The 21863-nt window shown below is 37.9% G+C and overlaps 2 protein-coding genes and 1 long non-coding RNA gene across 4 annotated transcripts; 2 read left to right on the top strand and 1 right to left on the bottom strand.

The window, feature by feature from the left end:
- Positions 1–2166: 2166 nt before the first annotated feature.
- On the top strand, positions 2167–3443 carry LOC120007775. Its single transcript, XR_005470244.1, has 4 exons — positions 2167–2226; positions 2343–2413; positions 2516–2572; positions 3152–3443. It is a non-coding gene; the product is annotated as an uncharacterized LOC120007775 (long non-coding RNA).
- Positions 3444–4697: 1254 nt separating this feature from the next.
- On the top strand, positions 4698–13903 carry LOC120007773 (pleiotropic drug resistance protein 1-like). 2 transcript variants are annotated; one of them, XM_038858206.1, is made up of 24 exons: positions 4698–6706; positions 7003–7123; positions 7227–7315; positions 7406–7490; positions 7752–7911; positions 8009–8085; positions 8176–8229; positions 8346–8436; positions 8537–8838; positions 8979–9260; positions 9360–9676; positions 9804–9964; positions 10046–10149; positions 10235–10391; positions 10467–10556; positions 10634–10800; positions 10882–11214; positions 11655–11945; positions 12021–12104; positions 12235–12368; positions 12455–12682; positions 12781–12952; positions 13042–13296; positions 13389–13903. In XM_038858206.1, the coding sequence occupies exons 1-24, from the start codon at positions 6387–6389 to the stop codon at positions 13644–13646; spliced, it is 4332 nt and encodes a 1443-aa protein (XP_038714134.1). In that variant the 5' UTR covers positions 4698–6386; the 3' UTR covers positions 13647–13903. The 2 variants fall into 2 exon arrangements, with proteins under 2 accessions (XP_038714134.1, XP_038714133.1); XM_038858205.1 differs by having other exon boundaries at positions 11655–12104; positions 13389–13646.
- A 342-nt stretch (positions 13904–14245) lies between these two features.
- Positions 14246–21285, bottom strand: LOC120007028 (pleiotropic drug resistance protein 1-like). The gene is made up of 24 exons (XM_038857180.1): positions 21020–21285; positions 20753–20873; positions 20591–20679; positions 20398–20482; positions 20162–20321; positions 19992–20068; positions 19557–19610; positions 19374–19464; positions 18971–19272; positions 18601–18882; positions 18188–18504; positions 17935–18095; positions 17735–17838; positions 17499–17655; positions 17312–17428; positions 17065–17228; positions 16640–16972; positions 16142–16432; positions 15969–16052; positions 15699–15832; positions 15396–15623; positions 15126–15297; positions 14787–15041; positions 14246–14699 (listed from the first exon to the last, which is right to left on the bottom strand). Exons 1-24 carry the CDS (start codon positions 21271–21273, stop codon positions 14442–14444), a joined length of 4290 nt encoding a protein of 1429 aa, XP_038713108.1. The 5' UTR covers positions 21274–21285; the 3' UTR covers positions 14246–14441.
- Positions 21286–21863: the final 578 nt, after the last annotated feature.

The following is a 21863-nucleotide window of genomic DNA, read 5'->3' as shown; positions in this document are numbered from 1 at the left end:
TAATCCAGGGCTTCATTGGATGAGAATATTGAGAGATTGTTTGTTACAAAAGAAAAAAAAAAGGGAAACACAGAGTCACTTTCTCTTCCAATGTCTTTCTAGAAACCAAATTGAGAAACTTAACAACAACAGCAGTGAAAGAACCAGTTCAATCACATGGCAATCAGAGAAACACATAGTCAAATCCACAATAACCCCATCAAAGACAGGTAGAGAAGGGGAGGACATGGGAGAAATAATCGTTTCGCATAACTGTTGGGACTTGGGATGGTGTCCTAAAAACATACAATGTCTCATGACGAATTCTGAAATTTATGGATAAATATTTATTATAGTATTTACGTTTAAATGTTTTATATTATATTGCATTTATATGATTGATCTATTAATGTCTGATATGCTAAATATAGGGAACTTGGATACTCAGATACATCATAGGTGTACGAATAGAAAGATACTTGATCCAAGCTATTGCATCCGAAACCAAATAATCGCAACCAGATTAATGGAGCTAGACACTTTTATATTGTAGTACATGGATATCTCCAACTTGGAAAGTAGTTTATCTTGCTTGTTTGAGAGCACTCTTGGATTGGTGCATTAGTGTACGTGAGGAGACATGAATTGACGAACTTACATAGGAATGAACGATAATAAAGTACTATCACCTGAGTCATCCAACATATAGCTAGGAGAGTGCGTTAGTTCTCAAGCTTGAGCCTTGAGTAAATCACTGGACCCACACTTATAGTGTGTGCATCTCAATTCTTGATTCATCATTAAGTAAGACTTGCACTATATTCAATATACTCGATTAGTTGGATGTATTATACTTGAGAGTGAGAACGTATACACTTACAACATAGTCATTCATGTACTTTTCGAAACGAAAGTGTAAGCACGTACCTCGAGAGATTTAAATTAATCTATTTGGAAACGTTAGTATATGAATTAATCGAGTGCCTTAGTTCTCATAGGTCATGGACATATTTCTAAAGAAAGCATCGATGTAATAATCGTACATATCTTGGAGTGCATCCATAATTGAGGTGGTGTCATACGAACATTGGATAGAAATATTATTCATAGTCATAGAGTTTAAGGGTAAAAATAATGTTTTGGGAGATACGTCATGTATGTCCTACGGATTCCCATTGGTAGCCTATAAAAGCCTCTTGTCCTATTTAAGCATGTTGGCAAAGCTCTCTAATATCACATTGGTTAATGGGAATTTACAAGGATAGGAATCCCATAACCTATTTTGTTAAGACATGCGAAAGCGTTGTAAAACTATAAATGGAAATCATAAAACTTAGAATTTCAACTTGCATAGTAGAAACAATGTTTTACATGCTTGCAATTGAAGGAAAAGAAGTACAAATGATGAAACCCTAAAAAGGGTCCAAAACCCTAAGTTGGTTTTTTGGCCGTGGCTTCCTTGACCCAAAAGTGGACCACCGGTCCCTAGGGCTTGAATGGGAAACTTTACACTATGTTTGGTTGCATCATTCTGATCGGAACCGGAACCTTGAATTCTGTTCTTCAAGGGATTCCTTTGTTTGGTAGGGCATACACCACGGGAATCATCTCAGGAACTTATGGCTCCTATCTCCTCCTAAGGAATCTATGGTTCCAGCAGGAATGGGAACTTCTTGACACTTGTAATGAAAATTTTATCCCTTATCATAAACAAATACCAACCCAGAAATTGATTGTTCTTGACCATGCTGAGAGATAAATTGCTTATTGTTGTCCTCCTCTTGTTGGCCCAATATGAAAGTTATCATAAAACAATTTTTGTTTTTGAGGAAAAAGTTATCATTAAATAATTATCCAACTAAATATAATACAAGATTGTCATATAAGTATAATATGCTGTGAAAACCCAAAAAAAAAAAAAAAAAAAAAAAAGTGAAGTGTCCGGACACCCAAACAAGTGTCCGGACACCTCGAGCAGTTTTTGAGCAGATATGCAATCTGTCTCATTTTCTTCACAAAGTGTCCGGACACTTTATGAGCCGTCCGGACACTCGACGATAAATTTCAGTTTAAAACACATTGGGACAGTTCTAGGTTTAATTCTTTCACTGGTTTTGACAGAGAACGCCGAGAGAGAGAGAGAACTAGAGAGAAGAAGGATTTTGGTGTAAATCAAGGAGAAAGAAGCTTGACTTGAAGATTTTGGACTTTCTAAAGCTTGGTTTTCAAGATTTCTTCAAGATTGAGGTAAGATTTCCATGGATTTCAAGCTAGGGTTTATGGGTTTTGTGGGATTTCGTGAAATTAGAAGTTTTGGGGTAAAAGATTGTTGAGTAATCAAAGTTTATGTATATTAATGCTAGATTTGAGCTTGGATTGAAGTGTGGAGATAGGAGGAGAGGTGGTTGTCCTAGGGTTTGAAGATTTGGGCAAGGTGAGTAGTTTACCTTCAAATTTTGAGATAAATGTGAGTAGTTGGTTTGGAAAATAATAATTTTGGGATGTCAATTGAATTGCAAATGCGTGTATGGTGTAGGTTATTGAACTTGGAAGATTGGTGACTAGAGTTGTGGTGAGATTTTACTCAAACGAGGTAGGGATTTTCTTAACCCTTAATCTCAAACACTATTGGCTACCCGAATTATGTATTAAATTTGTTAGTTTCCGCCTTTTTGGTCAAGGGGAAACAAGCATTGGATTGGGTGCGATTGTGAACTCAAATTTATATGTTGTGTGTTTAATATTGAATGCATTACCGGTGGACACTCGGTCATCTATCGAGTAGTCGATATTCTTGATTACATGGTTGAATGACATTGCGCGCAATGAATTTAGTTGCATGACATTCATGTGTGATGCTGCATTTGTGCATGGTGAAAGTGGTGGGTTGGATTTTGGTATGTACGTCAACGTGCACTAGTGGTTCCGGTAATTGGCTCTAGTGGCATGATATGGAATATTTGTGCGAGCATGTGCTAGTGGTTCCGGTTAATTGGCTCTAGCAACATGGCTCGGTTGGATGTACGGAATTGCATTTGTTTGACAACATGGCATATTGTTGCATTGCGTTATTTCCTTATAATATTCCGGACCGTTTTTTTTTATTTATACTCCTATTCGTTATCCCTACTGAGCCTCCTGCTCACCGTTTCATTTTTTTCCCCCTCCTCAGGTGATATAGGTACTAGCGCTAGTGCTCCGACTACGGATCAGCAGGGAGGAGCGTGACGCGGATGGCCTGGACTTGTGGTGATTTGTTGTTTATTTTGTGTGGTCTTTGATTAGTCTTAGGCTTAACGGTATATTGGGATATATCCGAAATGTGTGGGATGAATGATGATTTTGGATGGTTAGGCTTGATGCCTTGGTATGTATGTGTGTATGATGAATTATGTTTGAGATGATATGGCCGGAGGCCCTGGATATTTAGTTTGGTGTTATGGGAATTGTGTGTTTTAAATTGTTATGTTTTATGTAGGAGGCATTCTCCGATATACGGGGAGGTGCTGCCGAATTTTTGTTTAAAAATTGTGTTGGTATAATGGTGAGTTAAATGTATTGAGTCTTGGTTTTTGAGTGGCGGCACGTGGGTGCACACACGTGTTGCCAATAAGTCGCGTTCCTGGGACGGGGCGTGACATATGCTATCAAGGATAATGTAGTCTTTTGTCACTTATTGTCATTCCTATTCTTCAATGTTCCTATCATAATTCCTTCACCAACCAAACATCGGAATCATTGGAATTCCCATTCCCATTCCCGTTCTCATTCCTGTTCCCATTCCAGTTCCCGTTCCCGTTCTCATTCCCACGACTAACCAAACATAGCGTTACAGTTAGTCCTAGCTGTCCAAATTTATCCAAATTTGGTCCAAACCTATGGTCAAAGGAGGAAATGACTAGCCCTAAAAAAGAAAGAAGGGTATATTCCAAAGTAGGGGTCCTACCTTGTTGGAGATTTTGTTTTCCTATCTCCAATTTTTGGTGGACATATTAATGTGTGAAACTCGTGGCCAAAGGAGAGATTACCTAAACACAAAACCAAAATACTAGTTTGGTGTTATTGGTGTGTGTCGAGTGATATAAGGTTCACCAAGCTGAGAAGATCTTTACTTTGCTCGCGCAAGGAGGTCTGGGGAATACCAAGTAGGAGTTCTGGGCAATAGAGGAGCTATTCGTGAAGTGTTCACGTGTAGAACAAGTCAACCATACAAGCTTGGACTCGATAGCAAAGAGGTTGGTGAAAGTTTCTACCCGGATGTACATAGTGTTTCCATGCTAGATGCTTTTATTTAGTTTTTAAATATATGCTTATGATATGAAAAATCTAAGCACGATAAGCTTTCCCTAGTGTTGGATAAGGAATATTCAATTTCTTTAAAAAAAAGATCCCTAAGTGGGATGACAAAACTCTGTCCGATCCGAATAAACAAACTTGTTCAACTTGGATTAAATCAAATTTTGATATAAATGATATGTCTAAAATTTGGATGCAAACACAAAATTTTTGTCTGGTTTGAATTATGATTAGGGTTCAGACACAAAAATATTGTCTGACTTATTTGTCCGGACCCTAACTCAGATTATATTATTATCTAATTTAGTTGTCTAGATTTAAATCTATCCGAATTTGATCAATTAAGTACGTCTGATCCGGACATATAAATATTTTATAAACACTTTTGTCCCGCAACCGAATTTTTGCCACCATTTAAAACCCTGTTTTCTAGGCGGCCAAACAGAAAAACTTTCACTTTGCTTACCTGGTGTTGCTGCAGTGGATTGTGTTAAAGAAGGACGATCTTGGTATTGAATTTCTGCTACCCAATTACGCCATCGATCTCCGGATTATAGAAACAGAGGATTCCCAAGGAAACTTCGGATTCTAGAAAGATGCCCCCCTGCTGGAGAATTTCCACGGAATTCCTTCGCCCTCAATCCTCCGCATCTACATTCACATCATCTCCTGTTTCTGTGCGTTTGTGCCGTTTCAAAAACCACGTTATTAGCTGAAAATATTACCGTTGATGTGATCTAGCCGTTGCAATGTCAAAACTCAAAAGAAAAACTCCTCCTATTTTCAAATCCTTCCTTTTTAGAATCAAAATTCGACCCTTAGCTTTTTCCTTTACACAAAAATTCTCTGTTTATCACTCTCCACGTCCACGCAATAAACAATTTCTCTGGGTTTGTTTTAAATTACAGTATAGCGCTTCAGATGGGCTTTTGCGATGGGAGTTTCTTGCAGTTCTTGCTGCTGTGCTGGTTGGGTTTACAGTTCTATTTGCAGTTGTTTATGCCTTTTTTGTCAAGGTACTTAATTTTCAGAGGAGACAAAAACTAGGCTTGAAAAGAGTCCCTAATGCAAACCCCACCTTTGTTTGAATCTGAAGTGGCAGACTAACTGCATCCAATGAGCATTAGCATTAGATAGCAGTTGAGTAGGAACCCTAGATTCTGTTACTTACTGGGTGTTTACTAGTATACGAATGGATTGATGGTTGTTGGACTTTTATTTTTGTGAGGTGATTATCCAGATCAAAGAACCAATGCTGGATTACTTGGCTGGAGAGAAGCAACAGGGTTTTTAGAGGGGTGGAGTCTTTTCTTTGTAAGATTGAGTACTTATGGTTTCACAATCTGCTTTTTTGGTTCAATGTGGAGGGTAAGAGACATGAGAATGTGAGAGAGACAATTTTGGATCAGATGTAACCTTGTACTTCTCTTGGCACCTCTTGGGTCCTGTTCTTTTATGAATTTTCATTTTCCATTCAAAATTTTTGTGAAGGTGATTTTAACTTTAGTTAGTACAGTGGTCACGGAGAACAGTGGACACTCGAACCAAAAATCTAGTTGAACCATTGAAGGTATGATCTTAATGAGGTAATTTAACTTTAGTATGATCCATGGCTGTATAACATCCATGTAATTTGATAGTTTATCAAAATAAGATTGTATTATCATTTAAAATTACTAATTTTAAGCCTAGAGACAATTTTAGGGTTATGGCAAGATGCCCCTTCTGGACCTTGTTCAAATGGACAAAGGGGTCCGTTCTAACGTGCCCCCAGAACATTTGAACACACGTTCATATACAAACTACAAAGGCAAAATTAGGGTTTTGTTCTGACCCCTTTTTCCTGAGCAGTTTTTGTTCAGAGCCTTTATCTTGTACACAAGAACTTTATAAAAATTAACATTATGCAGATTATCAGTATTATAGTTAAAGAAGAGCCGCTAATCCTTGAGAAAACTCATTTTTCAATTTTCTTTTTTACATATAGTAGTAACTAAAGAATCTAAAATTTGTATTTGTCAAGTTGGTTTTCAAAAATAGGTTTCTGAATTTTGGTGGGTTTTAGGTTTCATTGGTAGCAAAATCTGTAAACAAGTTATAAATCATTGTGAATGGCTGGTGAAAGCATACATAGTGGGAGTAGCAATTTTCGAAGATGGAATTCTTTGAGTTTGAGAAGCAATGCTGAGATCTTTTCAATATCTTCGAGAGAAGACGACGATGAAGCAGCTCTGAAGTGGGCTGCACTTGAGAAGTTGCCTACGTTTGCTCGTATGAGGAAAGGCTTATTGACTACATCGCATGGAGTTAATGAAGTCGATACACATAATCTTGGAGTCCAAGAAAGGATGGGACTGATAGGCAGATTGGTAGGAGTTACTGAAGAGGATAACAAAAAGTTTTTGTTGAATCTCAAGGACCGCTTTGACAGGTACTAAACGTGAACTCTTTTCATAGTTATTTGATACTTTTTATATACAACGGTTGCCATGGAACTATAGAAATTAAAGGAAATATGCCTTTTGAGTTCTGATTTCTTTTGTTTAAAATTTCTTTTCACTTCATTGGAAGGCTTAGGGAAAGATATTACTCAGTGGCTGTCGTTTAATATATTTCTATAGGCATGTGGAAGCTGGACATGGGAATTCTGTTCTGCATCAAATGTTCATATAATTATTATCTCTTATTTTAAAATTCTAATATTTTCTTGTTTCTTGATGTTTTTAGAGTTGGAATCGATTTTCCTACAATTGAAATTCGGTTTGAGAATCTAAATATCGAAGCAGAAGCAGATGTTGGAAGCAGGACTCTGCCAACATTTGTCAACTACTTTGTCAATGTGTTAGAGGTGACAATCTGCTTTATTGGTGGAAATTAGAAGTATTTGTATATGCATATCATCAGTTGCTATTGACATATTGATTTATCTTTGTCTCCTCTTAATTTTACAGGGATTTTTGAATTCTATCCATATCCTTTCAACTAGAAGCACACACTTGACTATTCTCAAGAATGTTAGTGGAATCATCAAACCATCCAGGTCATATGAAATACATTACTATTTTTAGGGTTGAAATTCAATATATTATTATTAGGTAGCATCTTTCTCATTTATACTGTTATATTGCAGAATGACTTTGCTATTGGGTCCTCCAAGTTCTGGAAAGACCACGCTTTTAAAGGCTTTGGCTGGAAAGCTCGAAAACACTCTAAAGGTAATAATAATGATGCTGTTGAGTAGAGTCATATGCACTGTTCTCTTGGTGTAGAAATGTGCAGGTTCTTGAATATAGAGATGTAAAAGCTGTAGGTAACATGTAGATATTCTAAACAATTTATCGGTTATTTTATAGGATGAAGGCATCAGATGAATGGTTTGCCTAGTCTCTCTATGGTAATAACATAGGTTACTATTAATACTTTTAGTGTCGCATTGATCTCATTATTCGTGTCAAATATCAAAATTCTCCTAGCAGCTTTCTGGGAGAGTGACATACAATGGCCATTGCATGAATGAGTTTGTGGCCCAAAGAACTGCAGCCTATATCAGTGAGCATGATCTCCATATGGGAGAATTGACAGTGAGGGAAACCTTGGCTTTTTCTGCAAGGTGCCAAGGAGTTGGGATGAGATATGGTTAGTTCAATAAAAATTTAATTTTGATTTCAGTTGTTTTTCACATATTCTTCACTGGAGCAAATTTGAAAGTTCTCATTGCAATTGCAATTGGCAGACATGTTATCAGAATTATTAAGAAGAGAGAGAAAAGCTAATATTAAGCCTGATCATGATATGGATGCCTGGATGAAGGTGAGGAGGTTTTTCTAAGTAGGACAAGTGAAGCATGGACTTGGGTTAATTTATTTTTCTTCTTTCTCTTTGTTTAATTTAATACCACAGGCAGTAGCAACAGAGGGGCAAGAGATCAATGTGATTACGGATTATATTCTAAAGGTAATATCAACAAAAAAATAATGTTATTAATGCCATAATGCCCTTAACTTTGCTATCTATGTGAAACATCAGGGTAAATAAAATCCTTACTTGGTTTCCTTTGCTGTGAGATGCAGATTTTAGGACTAGAAGTCTGTGCAGATACAATGGTAGGGGATGAGATGATAAGGGGTATTTCAGGAGGGCAAAGAAAGCGTGTTACAACAGGTTACCTGTCATTTTCCTTTTACATCAAGGAACTTGCAAGGTTATAGCTATCATATATGCATTCAATAAATGTATGAAAACTTGCAATAACTATATGTAGGTGAGATGCTTGTTGGACCGGCCAATGTGCTGCTTATGGATGAGATATCTACTGGCTTAGACAGCTCAACAACTTTCCAAATTGTGAACTCGTTAAAGCAATTTGCTCAAATTCTTAATACAACATCTATCATCTCTCTTCTCCAACCAGCACCAGAGACATATGATCTATTTGATGATATCATCCTTCTATCAGATGGTCAGATTGTGTACCAGGGTCCTCGTGAACTAGTGCTGGAGTTTTTTGAATCCATGGGTTTCAGGTGCCCGGAAAGAAAAGGGGTGGCTGATTTCTTGCAAGAAGTAAGCTAGAATACCAATTTGCTTCTCTCATCTGTCAAAAAAATTAATAATAAAAGAAATGTATATAATCTTCTACAATTGAAGATGTACCTACAGTCTACAGAGTAAGATTTTTTGATTCTTATGAATGGTCTCTGCAGGTGACGTCAAGAAAAGACCAGAAGCAATATTGGGCACGTAGAGATGAGACTTATCATTTTGTTACAGTAGAGGAATTCTCGGAGGCGTTCCAGTCGTTTCATGTGGGAAGAAGACTCGGAGATGAGCTTACAACTTCATTTGACAAGAGCAAGAGTCACCCAGCTGCTTTGTCAACCGAAAAATATGGCGTCAGCAAGAAGGAGCTGCTTAAAGCTTGCTTCTCGAGGGAATTTTTGCTCATGAAGAGGAACTCATTTGTTTACATCTTTAGGCTGACCCTGGTGAGATTTCAATGTTTCTTTTGGATTGCAATATTGTATTTATATATATATATAAATGTGATTATGGCACTCATTTCCTTGCTTTTCTCTCTCTAATAGCTCATGATAAATGCGCTGATTGCAATGTCCATCTTTTTTCGGACTACGATGCATCAAGATTCAATAAATGATGGGGGAATTTACACGGGTGCTTTGTTCTTCTCCGTGGTTGCAACGATATTTAGTGGCATGCCTGAACTTTCCATGACAGTTATAAAGCTTCCTGTGTTTTACAAGCAAAGAGACCTCTTATTCTATCCTTCGTGGGCATATTCTCTTCCTTCATTGATCCTCAAGATCCCTATCACATTTGTAGAAGTCAGTGTCTGGGTCTTTATCACCTATTTTGCCATTGGATTTGACCCTAGCGTTGAAAGGTAAATATTTAGCAAATGTAGTAAATGTGACATGGTGTTGAAAATTTTGATTAGACTTGACCCTAATTTTACGTTATGTTTGTCACTCATTGATATAAAAGATCATCAATATATATTTATGCTGCAGGTTTTTCAAACAGTACCTATTGCTCTTCGTTCTTCACCTGACGGCTTCGGCATTGTTCAGATTTGTTGCTGTTTTGGGGAGGAATATGGTAGTTGCTAACACATTTGGGGCATTTTCTCTGGCAATACTTTTTGCCTTAGGAGGCATGGTTCTTTCACGAGGTACATTGTGTAAATGAGTTGGATGAAATAACACTAAAAGAAATATTATGGAGTGATACAATTGTGTTTTCATTGCCATAGATAATATTAAGGTTTGGTGGCTATGGGGATACTGGACGTCGCCCATGATGTATGCTCAGAATGCAATTGTAGTTAATGAATTCCTTGGAGAGAGTTGGACTAAGGTAATTTTTTGAACTTGCCATGCCTACTACTTGAATATTTCTCTCGTCCTAATTGGCTTATAGATAAATTTACTTTCATATCAAGGTTCTTGCAAACTCCTCCAAACCACTCGGAGTTATGGTTTTGAGTTCACGGGGGTTCTTCACTCACGCATATTGGTATTGGATAGGATTGGGTGCATTATTTGGATACTTTCTACTTTTCAACGCCAATTTCACTCTAGCTCTCACTTTCCTCAATCGTGAGTATCTTTGCCATTCCTATTTTGTGGTGGTGGCGTGTAATATTATCTCACAATTTACAAATAATTGCACAGCGTTTAGCAAGCATCAGACTACTATACGAAAAGAATCTCACAATGATGCTGAAGGTAGTGCTCGTCACAAAGGGAAAAAAGATGATGAAGGTAATCTACAATGAGCATGTCATTTATGAGGAACTTCATCACATGCATTTCATATGCTAATTTCAATTGAAATGTAGTGTGTGGAGGTGGAAATGAAATTACGAGAAGCACCTCATCTGGGCCATTGTCCTTCGGAGAGGCCATTGGTGAAGCAAACCATACGAAGAAAACTGGAATGATTCTTCCCTTTGAACCCCACTCAATCACGTTTGATGAAATTACGTACTCCGTTGATATGCCACAGGTAGCATATAGTTAAATACCTTATGCCAATGCCATTTAAGCTAAACATAGGAACACTGACTATCCGGATTGAACTTTGCAGGAAATGAAAAATCAGGGTGTAATTGAGGACAAATTGGTGCTTTTGAAGGGTATAAGTGGTGCTTTCAGGCCTGGTGTTCTAACAGCCTTAATGGGTGTTAGTGGTGCCGGTAAAACTACTTTGATGGATGTTCTGTCTGGAAGGAAAACTAGTGGTTATATTGAGGGAAACATCAAAATTTCAGGGTACCCAAAGAAGCAGGAAACATTTGCTAGAATATCTGGATATTGTGAACAAAATGACATCCACTCTCCACACGTCACTGTGCATGAATCCTTGATCTACTCAGCTTGGCTTCGACTTCCCCCTGAAGTGGACAATGCAACCAGAATGGTGAGTCACCTCCAACTAAAATGGTTTCAGGCTTCTGTTTTCATTCTTCTTACCAATTTAAGAGGACAGGAAAATGTAGAAGCCGATTAGAATTTCTGTTTGAACAGAGCTTTGTTGAGCTGTAACATATATAATATATCTTTAATTGTGCAAACCATGTGGGTGTTTATTCCTGGATGTCCAAGGCATATTAGTTATCGAATGCATTTGTGCTACTACAGTTATATACTAACCAATGCATTATACTAAAACCTGTTCACTGTGATTGGGATCCTGAGGATCTGTTAGTGAACTTCCAACTCATTTACTGATCATTGTGGAGAACTTGAGTTTGAACCACCTATCTATTATATGCTAAATAGAAGCAGTTTAAGGTTGTCTTTGAATCCCTGACCCTGGGTAATTTGTTGTATTGCCTTTTTCCGAACAATTGCTTGCAGATGTTCATTGAAGAAGTCATGGAGCTTGTAGAACTGAACGCTATAAGGCAAGCTTTGGTTGGTTTGCCTGGTGTTAATGGTCTGTCAACCGAGCAGCGCAAGAGGCTCACAATTGCTGTTGAGCTAGTGTCTAACCCATCTACTATATTCATGGATGAGCCAACTTCAGGACTGGATGCCAGAGCAGCAGCAATTGTTATGAGAACAGTTCGAAACACGGTGGCCACTGGGCGAACGGTTGTGTGCACAATCCATCAGCCAAGCATTGATATATTTGAAGCTTTTGATGAGGTAATAAGCTTTGTAAAAGTAATCTATGTTCTGTGGGCTTCTTTTAATATAAAGAATTTTGAATGGAATTCACAGCTGATCCTATTGAAGCGAGGAGGACAAGAGATATATGTGGGGCCTCTGGGTCATCAGTCCTGCCATCTAATCAAGTATTTTGAGGTACTGCATAATGGATGGCCATTATGTAAAATTAGTGATTTTATAAAGTTGACGTTATAATACCCTTTAACTACATGCTAACGCTTATTAACTCTATTTTGTGGCTTTTCATCCCTTTGTCAATGCCAAGGATATTCAAGGTGTCGATAAAATTAAAGATGGTTATAATCCAGCCACTTGGATGTTGGAGGTTACTTGTTCAGCACAAGAAATGGTTCTAGGAGTTGATTTTGCTGAAGTTTACAGAAGTTCAGAACTGTACCGGTGGGTATACTTACTGGCAATGTGTTTTTCGGTGCTTAATAGCTAGCGTTTTGGAATCTTGTTATCGACATTTGGTTTTCTTTCAGGAGAAATAAAGATCTTATTCAGGATCTTAGCAAGCCTTCTCCCGGTTCAAAGGAACTCCATTTTCCAACTCAATACTCACAGTCGTTTTGTGCCCAGTGTATAGCTTGCTTGTGGAAGCAACACTGGTCATACTGGCGCAATCGACAATACACAGCCCTAAGATTTGCCTGCACAGCCATCACAGCGTTGATGTACGGTTCAATGTTCTGGAACATAGGATCCAAAGTGTAAGTACCTGCAACAGGATAACAGAAACAATATCAGATTTCAAACTTTTATATCTTCTAAGTTCATTTGCTTTCGATTTTGAAATTCTGACTCGCAGGGTAAAGCAGCAAGATCTTTTTAATGCGATAGGTTCAATGTTTGTTGTCATTAGTTTTCTTGGTGTCCAATATGCTTCATCAGTGCAGCCTGTTGTGGCTATCGAAAGAACAGTCTTCTACAGAGAAAGAGCGGCAGGAATGTATTCTGCCTTGCCATATGCCTTTGCCCAGGTAAACCTCTTAATGCCCAAACTAGCTACCAGTTCGATTTGCAATTTTCTGTACGATTGATCGTGTGCAAAATACAACTTCTGTTGCAGGTTGTAATTGAACTCCCATATATTTTCGTTCAAGCCACAATCTATGGTCTCGTGGTCTACGCAATGATCCAGTTCGAGTGGACTGTGGCTAAAGTCCTTTGGTTTTTCTTCTTCATGTATTTCACATTATTGTACTACACCTTCTATGGCATGATGGCAGTGGCTTTGACACCAAATCAACACATTGCAACCATCATGAGCTCTACATTTTATGGAATGTGGAACCTATTTTCCGGATTCGTGATCCCTAGACCCGTGAGTAATTTGTTGCCGTATGTTACTTGTTTGAATCTTGAGCTTTCCCTTGAGGGAAAATTGATTTATTTTACCTTCATTGATTGTAACAGAGGATTCCTGTGTGGTGGAGATGGTATTACTGGTCATGTCCAGTGTCATGGACCTTGTATGGACTGCTTATATCACAGTTTGGAGACTTGGAGAATAAGCTTGATACTGGTGAAACAGTGGAAGACTTCTTAATGAGCTATTTTGGTTACAGAAGGGATTTTCTTGGAGTTGCTGCAGCTGTGGTGGCTGGATTTGCTGTCATGTTTGCTTCCATTTTTGCCTTCTGTATCAAGGCACTTAATTTTGAGAGGCGGTAGTAACTGTCTGTAGAATATGTATTTGGTGCAAGATACCCCAATTAGGGTTCCATCTGCAATAATGTAGAAGTACAATAATGGAGCATATATGACAGTCATGCCCATCTTGCTTACAATGCTGTCAAACACTTTATTACTGAGACCCTTTGTAATGTGTAACCAAAATACAGTCTTCAAGAGTGTGAGAGAAGAATGAAGCACCAATATTAGTGTCAGTGCAAGTAAAGGTTCTTTTAGATTATGGTTTGTATTAAATGTTATAATGATTGATGAGGTCAAGTTTACTATTGAATTTTGACCAAATGTGTGTGTTGTGTTATTTTATTTATGTGACTGAACTTATTCTTCTTGGACTTTTCTTTTGAAAGGCTTAACAACTTTATCTTAGGGGTGGGTAATAACACTTTTAGTCACTAAATAATTTGACCCAATTCAACTCGGGAATTCATTTTTCAAACATTTCAAATTAAACTCGGGTTCCCAAGTTGAACTGAATCAAATTATTCAGTGACCAAACGTGCTATTAGCCCCCTATCTTATAATTGATGTTGTAATAGAGTTCAAATGGTGTAGTAGAATAGTGGTTATGGTGGATTTTGTTTTCCGAAAAATTCTTATTCCAGTTCACTGTTTGAGAGAACGTACAGGTGCTTTCTGTTACTTCTGCATCAAGCAAAGAAAGCCACATATTGTGACAATTAGGTTACTTCTACATCAAGCAAAGAAAGCCCCATATTGTGACAGTTAGGTTAACGAGCTTACTTCCCATTATTCTATTGCTTGTCACCCAAGCTTCTAACGCCTCTGAAAATTGAACACCTTAATGGAAAAGGAGAAAATGAATGCAAACAGGACGGTAAACCCAACTATCACAGCTGCCACAACTCCCAGGAAATCATGCCTGTAACCAAAATAACTCATCAAGAATTCTTCCACTGTTTCGCCCGAATCTAGCTCGTGCTTCATGTCGCCGTATTGTGATGTGAGCAATCCGTACAAGGTCCAGGACACGGGGCACACCCAACAATACCATCTCCACCACACTGGAATTCTCTGTTCCGGGAAAAGAACGTAAACAAATTCATCACCAATGTCTTATGATATGAAAACTGTATTAGAGGCAAGTAAGTAAGGACTTACAGTTCTTGGGATTAAGAATCCTGAAAATAGGTTCCACAGCGAATAAAATGCCGATGAGACGATCGTTGCAATCAGTTGATTCGGTGTCAAGGCTATCGACATCATGCCATAGAAGGTGTAATACAAGAATGTGAAGTACATGAAGAAAAAATACCAAAAGAATTTAGCAGCTGCCCATTCAAATTGCATCATTGAATAAACAACGACACCATAAACCGCAGCTTGAACGAAAACGTACGGGATTTCAACCAGTACCTACAGCAGAAGGTAATATTACATCAATTACAAATTATACGAGAATAATTATACGTTGAAATTCTAGTTCGAAAGTGTTGTTACTTGTGCAAAGGCATACGGCAAGGCAGAGTACATTCCAGCTGCTCTTTCTCTATAGAAGACTGTTCTTTCAACAGCCACTACAGGCTGGACAGATGATGCATTTTGGACGCCAAGGAAGAGAACGGATATGTACATTGAACCCATCGCGTTAAAAAGATCTTGTTTCTTTTCCCTGCAAGTCATGACCGGAAATTCAAATATTAAGGCATAAGGGAGCACTCAGGTTTTGAAATATTATATTGTTTCAGTTCTCCTGAGGCAGTTACTTACTTCTTAGATCCTATGGACCAAAACACCACCCCGAACAACAAGGCTATGATGGTTGTCATGAGGAATCTAACTGCCGTGTATGGTTGGTTGCGCCAATATGACCGATGTTGTTTCCATAAGCAAGCCATACATTGGACAAAAAATGACTGCGAGTACTGAGTGGGGAAATAGAGTTCCTTTGAATTGGAAGCAGGCCTGCTTAGGTCTTCAATAAGAGCTTTGTTTCTCCTAGAATGAAACCAAAACATAGTGAATTTTTGCTTTGCCAAATCACATGGCCGGGCAACTCATGTATAAACCTACCTATGCTGGTCTGATCTTTTGAAAACTTCAGCCAAATCAACCCCCAGAGCTATTTCTTGAGCTGAGCTGGTGACTTCCAACATCCATGTTGCTGGATTACATCCATCTTTAATTTTATCAACACCCGGAATTTCCTTGAAAATAGAAAAAGGGAAAATACAAAAAAAAGAAATTCATGCAATGGTACGAATTCAAAAGTAAATACACTTCTAAATTTATAAGCAGTTTATGATCACTAATTGAAATGTTCGATGACCCATCTCACCATACCTCGAAATATTTGATAAGATGGCAAGAATGGCGACCGAGAGGCCCCACATATATCTCTTGTCCTCCTTGCTTCAATAGGAGTATCTGCAATTTCCATGCTAAAACTCAATATACTAATGAACTGAAATAAAGCCCACAACAAAATGGTACCTCTTTATCGTAACATTTCTAACCTCATCAAAAGCTTCAAATACGTCAATGCTTGGTTGATGGATGGTGCACACAACAGTCCTTCCAGTGTCCACTGTGTTTCGCACTGTTCTCATTACAATTGCAGCAGCTCTTGCATCCAACCCTGATGTTGGTTCATCCATGAATATTATAGCTGGGTTTGCCACTAGCTCAACAGCAACAGTTAGCCTTTTCCGTTGCTCGATTGACAGTCCATTCACACCAGGCAACCCCACCAAAGCATTCCTTAAAGGATTCAATTCTACAAGCTCCATGACTTCCTCGATGAACATCTGCAAGCAATTGTTCCAAAAAATTAGGATAGAAACAAAAATGAGGACCTGAAGTTCAAAGGTAAAGTCCTTAAACTTCTTCCATTTGGCATGAACATAAATAACGTTCAAGTGGCAGAAGCCCCCTTCCGTTTACTTTCTTTTCATTGGTAGAAAGATGGAAGACAGAATCCTGAAACAAACACTTATACTTGCCAGATGTCTTACCATTCTGGTTTCATTGTTTACTTCAGGGGAAAGACGAAGCCAAGCAGAATAGAGCAAGGACTCATGCACAGTGACATGTGGAGAGTGTATGTCATTTTGCTCACAATATCCAGAAATTCTAGCAAATGTTTCTTGCTTCTTTGGGTACCCCGAAATCTTGATGTTTCCTCCAATATAACCACTAGTTTTCCTGCCAGCCAGAACATCCATCAGAGTAGTTTTACCAGCGCCGCTGACACCCATTAGCGCTGTGAGGACTCCTGGCCTAAAAGCACCACTTACACCCTTCAAAAGCACCAATTTATCCTCAAGGACGCCCTGACTTCTCATTTCCTGCAAAGTTCACCCAGACAGCCGGTTTTCATATTTTATGGAACTGTTAACAGACTAACAAGAAGTTGTCTATTTGCTAAACTTAATGTTACCTTAGGCATATCAACAGAATATGTAATTTCATCAAAGGTAATTGAATGTGGTTCAAATGGAAGAATCATTCCTCTTCTTTTGTTGTGCTCGGCTTCAACAACGGCCTCTTTTAACGATGATGACCTGGATGTGGGGGTTCTCCTCTTAATTTCACCTCCACTGTCTGTGTTCCAATGAAAAGTCAATTGGATTTAGAAAAACCAGAGGATAAGTGTGTTACATAATAATTACATCACATTATGATACCTGTTCTTGTTCTGCAACTGAAGGAATTTTCATTGGATGATAACTGAACCAATCCTCCTGTTCTTTCAACATCATTTTCGGATTCTTCTGATATAACAGCTTGATGCTTCTCAAATGCTGCAGAATCATTTGCAAGATGTTATAACACAAGTCATCAATTTAAAAGAGATATCGAAAACATACTTACGGTTTAGAAAAGTGAGAGCAAGAGTGAAACCGATGTTGGATAGCAGTATGTATCCAATCATTACCGCCACTCCTACCCAGTACCAATATTCTTGTGTGAAGAATCCACGAGACCTCAAAACTTCAACTCCCAAAGGTTCGGAGGAATTGGGAAGGACCTTGATATGACAGTGAATTAACCTATAAGCTGATTATTGAGAGAGAAACATATAATGGTGCACATGTTTGGTAAACTACCTTGCTCCAACTCTTCCCAAGGAACTCGTTAACTACTATTGCATTCTGTCCATATGTCACAGGTGAAATCCAATAACCCCATATCCACTCAACCTTTATATCATCTGTGACATTCAAAATACAACACATTTCTCGCTCTATGATATTTTGTACTGTAAGAATCATCATGTTTTTTCATTAACTCGGTTAACATATCATACCTCGAGAAAGGACCATGCCACCCAAGATATTGAGCACGAGCAGTGCAAATGACCCAAATGTGTTGGCAAAGATCATTTCTCTTCCCAACGAAGCGATGAGTCGGAATAGTGCAGAAGCCATCTGGCTCATAGACGCAAGCAGGAGGAATTGCTTAAATAGCCTGCCAGAGAATATTAGTTACCTTTGTGTATCAAAAAATCCAAGATAGATTTTCCAATGTCACATTACATATACTCATATTGCATTTCTTACCTTCCAACGTTAGGGTCAAATCCAATAGCATAGTAGGAGATAAATACCCAGACGCCAACTTCTACTAATGTGATAGGGATTTTGAGGAACCATGTTGGAAGAGAATATGCCCATGAAGGATAGAATAGGAGATCCCTTTGCTTGTAAAAAATTGGAAGCCTTGAAACGGTCATGGGAAGTTCTCCCATGCCAAAAAACAAGAACATTATCACAGAGAAGTACAAGGCACCAACATAGATTCCTCCATCAGTCACCGAATCTCGATGCATATTACTCCGAAGGAAGACAGTTGTTGTAATCAGTACATTAATGGTCATCTGGCAGCAGAGTGAAAGGTCAAGAATAGAGTGTCAAAGTCGCATTTATATCAACTTAAGACAGAAAAGGACAAACAAGAATAACGTTGATCCTACTTGAAATAGCTTAAAGATGTACACAAACGAGTTTCTCTTCATAAGCAAAACTTCTCTTGAGAAGCAAGCCTTCATTAGCTCCTTCTTGCTGGCACCATAATTTTTGGTTGTCAAAGCAGCAGAGTGACTTTTGGTCTTGTCAAATGGAGTTGCAAGCTCGTCTCTAAGTCTCCTTCCTACATGGAATGACCAGAATCCCTCAGAGAACTCCTTTACGGTAACAAAACGGTGAGGTTCATCCTTAGATGCCCAATACTGCTTCTGATCTTTGCTTGATGTCACCTGCATGAGAATTTGGCAATGTATTAGAATGGAAATCTCACTCAGTTACTTGAATTTCCTAGCAGATAAAAGTCCAAACTGTGCTTACTTCTTGCAAGAAGTCGGCCACACTTTTTCTTTCCGGGCACTTGAAGCCCATAGATTCAAAAAATTCAAGCACAAGCTCACGAGGACCCTGGTACACTATTTGACCATCAGATAGGAGGATGACATCGTCGAAGAGATCGTATGTCTCTGGTGTCGGTTGGAGAAGGGAGATAAAAATGGTTTCATTAAGTATGTGAACAAACTGCTTTAGTGAATCCACAATTTGGAAAGCTGTTGAGCTGTCCAAGCCAGTAGATATGTCGTCCATAAGCAGAACCTTGGCCGGTCCAACAAGCATCTCACCTACATGTTTGTCATTTCCAATTTTTATACACTAATTGAATGCATATATGGTAGCTATATCATCGTGAATTCCCTGATGTAAAACTTAAATCACAAGTAACCTGTTGTAAGACGCTTTCTTTGTCCTCCCGATATACCCCTCATAATCTCATTCCCTACCATAGTATCTGCACAGGGTTCTAGTCCTAAAATCTGCAGGTAAACAAAACCAAAGAACCAGCATTTCTGGTCTCAAATATAGCAAGATTAACAACGTACTTCATAAGACATTGTTTTGATATTACCTTTATAATATAATCTGTGATGAGACTAGTCTCTTGACCTTCTGTTGCCACTGCCTATAATATTTAGGTTTGACAAAGGAAAAGAAGAAAATCAATCCATCACCAATTACGCTACTCAATCTACTATGGAAGTTCTTTTAGGCAAGTTTAGTGGACACAAGAAGAAAAAGATCATTGGAAGTTGTTGATTAAGAAAAATAACTCAAATAACTCATAACTTCGCTACCTAAACAGCTGCACAAATCTAAAGTATCTTAGTTTTGACTACAGCTGCATTGTAATTGGAAAGAGTCGTCATTGCCGATTAAATTACCTAAAATTTGAATTAGTCTCATTAACAAACACATTATGAAACATTATTCCACTCTCGTAATTAGAAATACTCCCAGTTTTTCTTTACACCTTTAGTCAACAAGTTAATTTAACTATCCTTACCTTCATGAAGGTATCAATATCATGATCAGGCCTAATATTCATACTTTTCTCTCTTCTTGATAATTCTGATAACAAGTCTGCGGATAGCAATGAAAACTATCAGCTTCGTTTGAATTACACTACACAAATTTGATTCAAAGAAAAAAAAATGAAGTACCCACTGAACTAACCATATTGCGTTCCGACTCCTTGGCACCTTGCAGAGAAAGCCAAAGTTTCCCTTACGGTCAATTCTCCCATATGGAGATCATGTTGACTAACGTAGGCTGCAGTCCTTTGTGGCACAAACTCATCCATACCATGACCATTGTATGTCACACTTCCAGAAACCTGCAGAAAATTAGCAATTAAAGTTACAAATGTGACGGCAATAGAGAGATACTAGCGAGACCGCCCCTCTTATCACCTTTAGTGAGGGATCAAGCCTTCCAGCCAAAGCTCGTAAAAGAGTGGTCTTTCCAGAACTTGGAGGACCCAAAATCAAAGTCATTCTGCAACTCAACAATACATAAAAACTGAGAAACAGAAATACAAGAAATCGAATTCAAGAACCCTAAAAAGAATCATCAGAATGTAACTAGTTACACCCAAATTTTCACCTTGATGGCTTGATGATTCCACTAACATCTTTGAGGATGTTCAAATGTGTCTTTCTACTAGAAATGATATGAAGAGAATTCAAAATGCCCTGTTCGAAAAATCGAAGAAAAAATTAAAAACGAAAACCGAAACCAAATCAATAGAACTCTTTTGTTTATTACCTCTGCAATATTGAAAGAGAAGTTGAAGAGCGTTGGCAGTGCCCTGCTACCCACACTTGCTTCTGCTTCAATGTTCAGATTTTCAAACCTAATTTCAATCGTAGGAAGCTCGATTCCAACTCTACAAAAATATCAACCAACAAGACATTAACTTTATTACCCTAAATCCAATCAAGACAAATATAACATCTATAACCCAAAATAAAAAAAAAAAACTAGTCAAAAAACAAAATTTTCTTGTCAACCAAACAAAGTTGATAACTTTACCTATCAAGGCGATCCTTGAGCTTCAACAAGAACTTTTGGTTATCCTCAGCACTGATACCCACCAACCTCTCCATCAATCTCATCCTTTCTTGAACTCCAAGATTGCCAACATTAACTTCATTAACACCCCCATTTGATGAACTTAATAAACCCCTCTTCAAACGATCAAATGTGGGTAATTTCTCAATTGCAGCCCATTTGAGAGCCTCTTCTTCATCTTCTTCCATTCTTAAAGAAACAGAGAAATTCTCCATTGTACTGCACTCTTTCTTCAGACCTCAATCCTCGCTGGTTTTATGGACTACAGTTATATATATATATATATATATATATATATATATATATATATATATATATATAAGGTAAAAAAAACCCATCTTGCATGTATTTATTTTTTAAAGATTTATTTTTTGGGTATTTAGATACCAAACTCATATTCCTCCTAAAATCAAGTATAAATCCATAAATCTTTCATTCATAACAAACGCCTAAGATGTGCACGTTTTTGGAATGCGGTTGCCTGGTTGGTAAAATAAGTCAATACAGTAAGGATTTACCATTTATTACACTCCCAAATATGTCAATATTTTTTTTCGTGTACCGTTCCTTTTGTATGCATGCAACAGATGGCAAACATAGGATTAGGAAGACAGATGCTCTCTTACATGTGTATTTAGTATTATATGATTGTCAGGTGTTTTTTTTTTCTTTTTAAAAAGGGAAAGAAAGATTCGAATCATAATCATCAGAGTGATACATATCATCCTTATCATTATAACTAGTAGCTCGGAGTAATAATGCCCCATTAATATGACCCATTATATTTTATTACTATTAGTACTAG

Source organism: Tripterygium wilfordii, chromosome 10, assembly GCF_013401445.1.
Source record: "Tripterygium wilfordii isolate XIE 37 chromosome 10, ASM1340144v1, whole genome shotgun sequence".
In the NCBI taxonomy this organism is placed as follows: domain Eukaryota; kingdom Viridiplantae; phylum Streptophyta; class Magnoliopsida; order Celastrales; family Celastraceae; genus Tripterygium; species Tripterygium wilfordii.
This window is presented reverse-complemented; position numbering and strand designations above follow the sequence as displayed.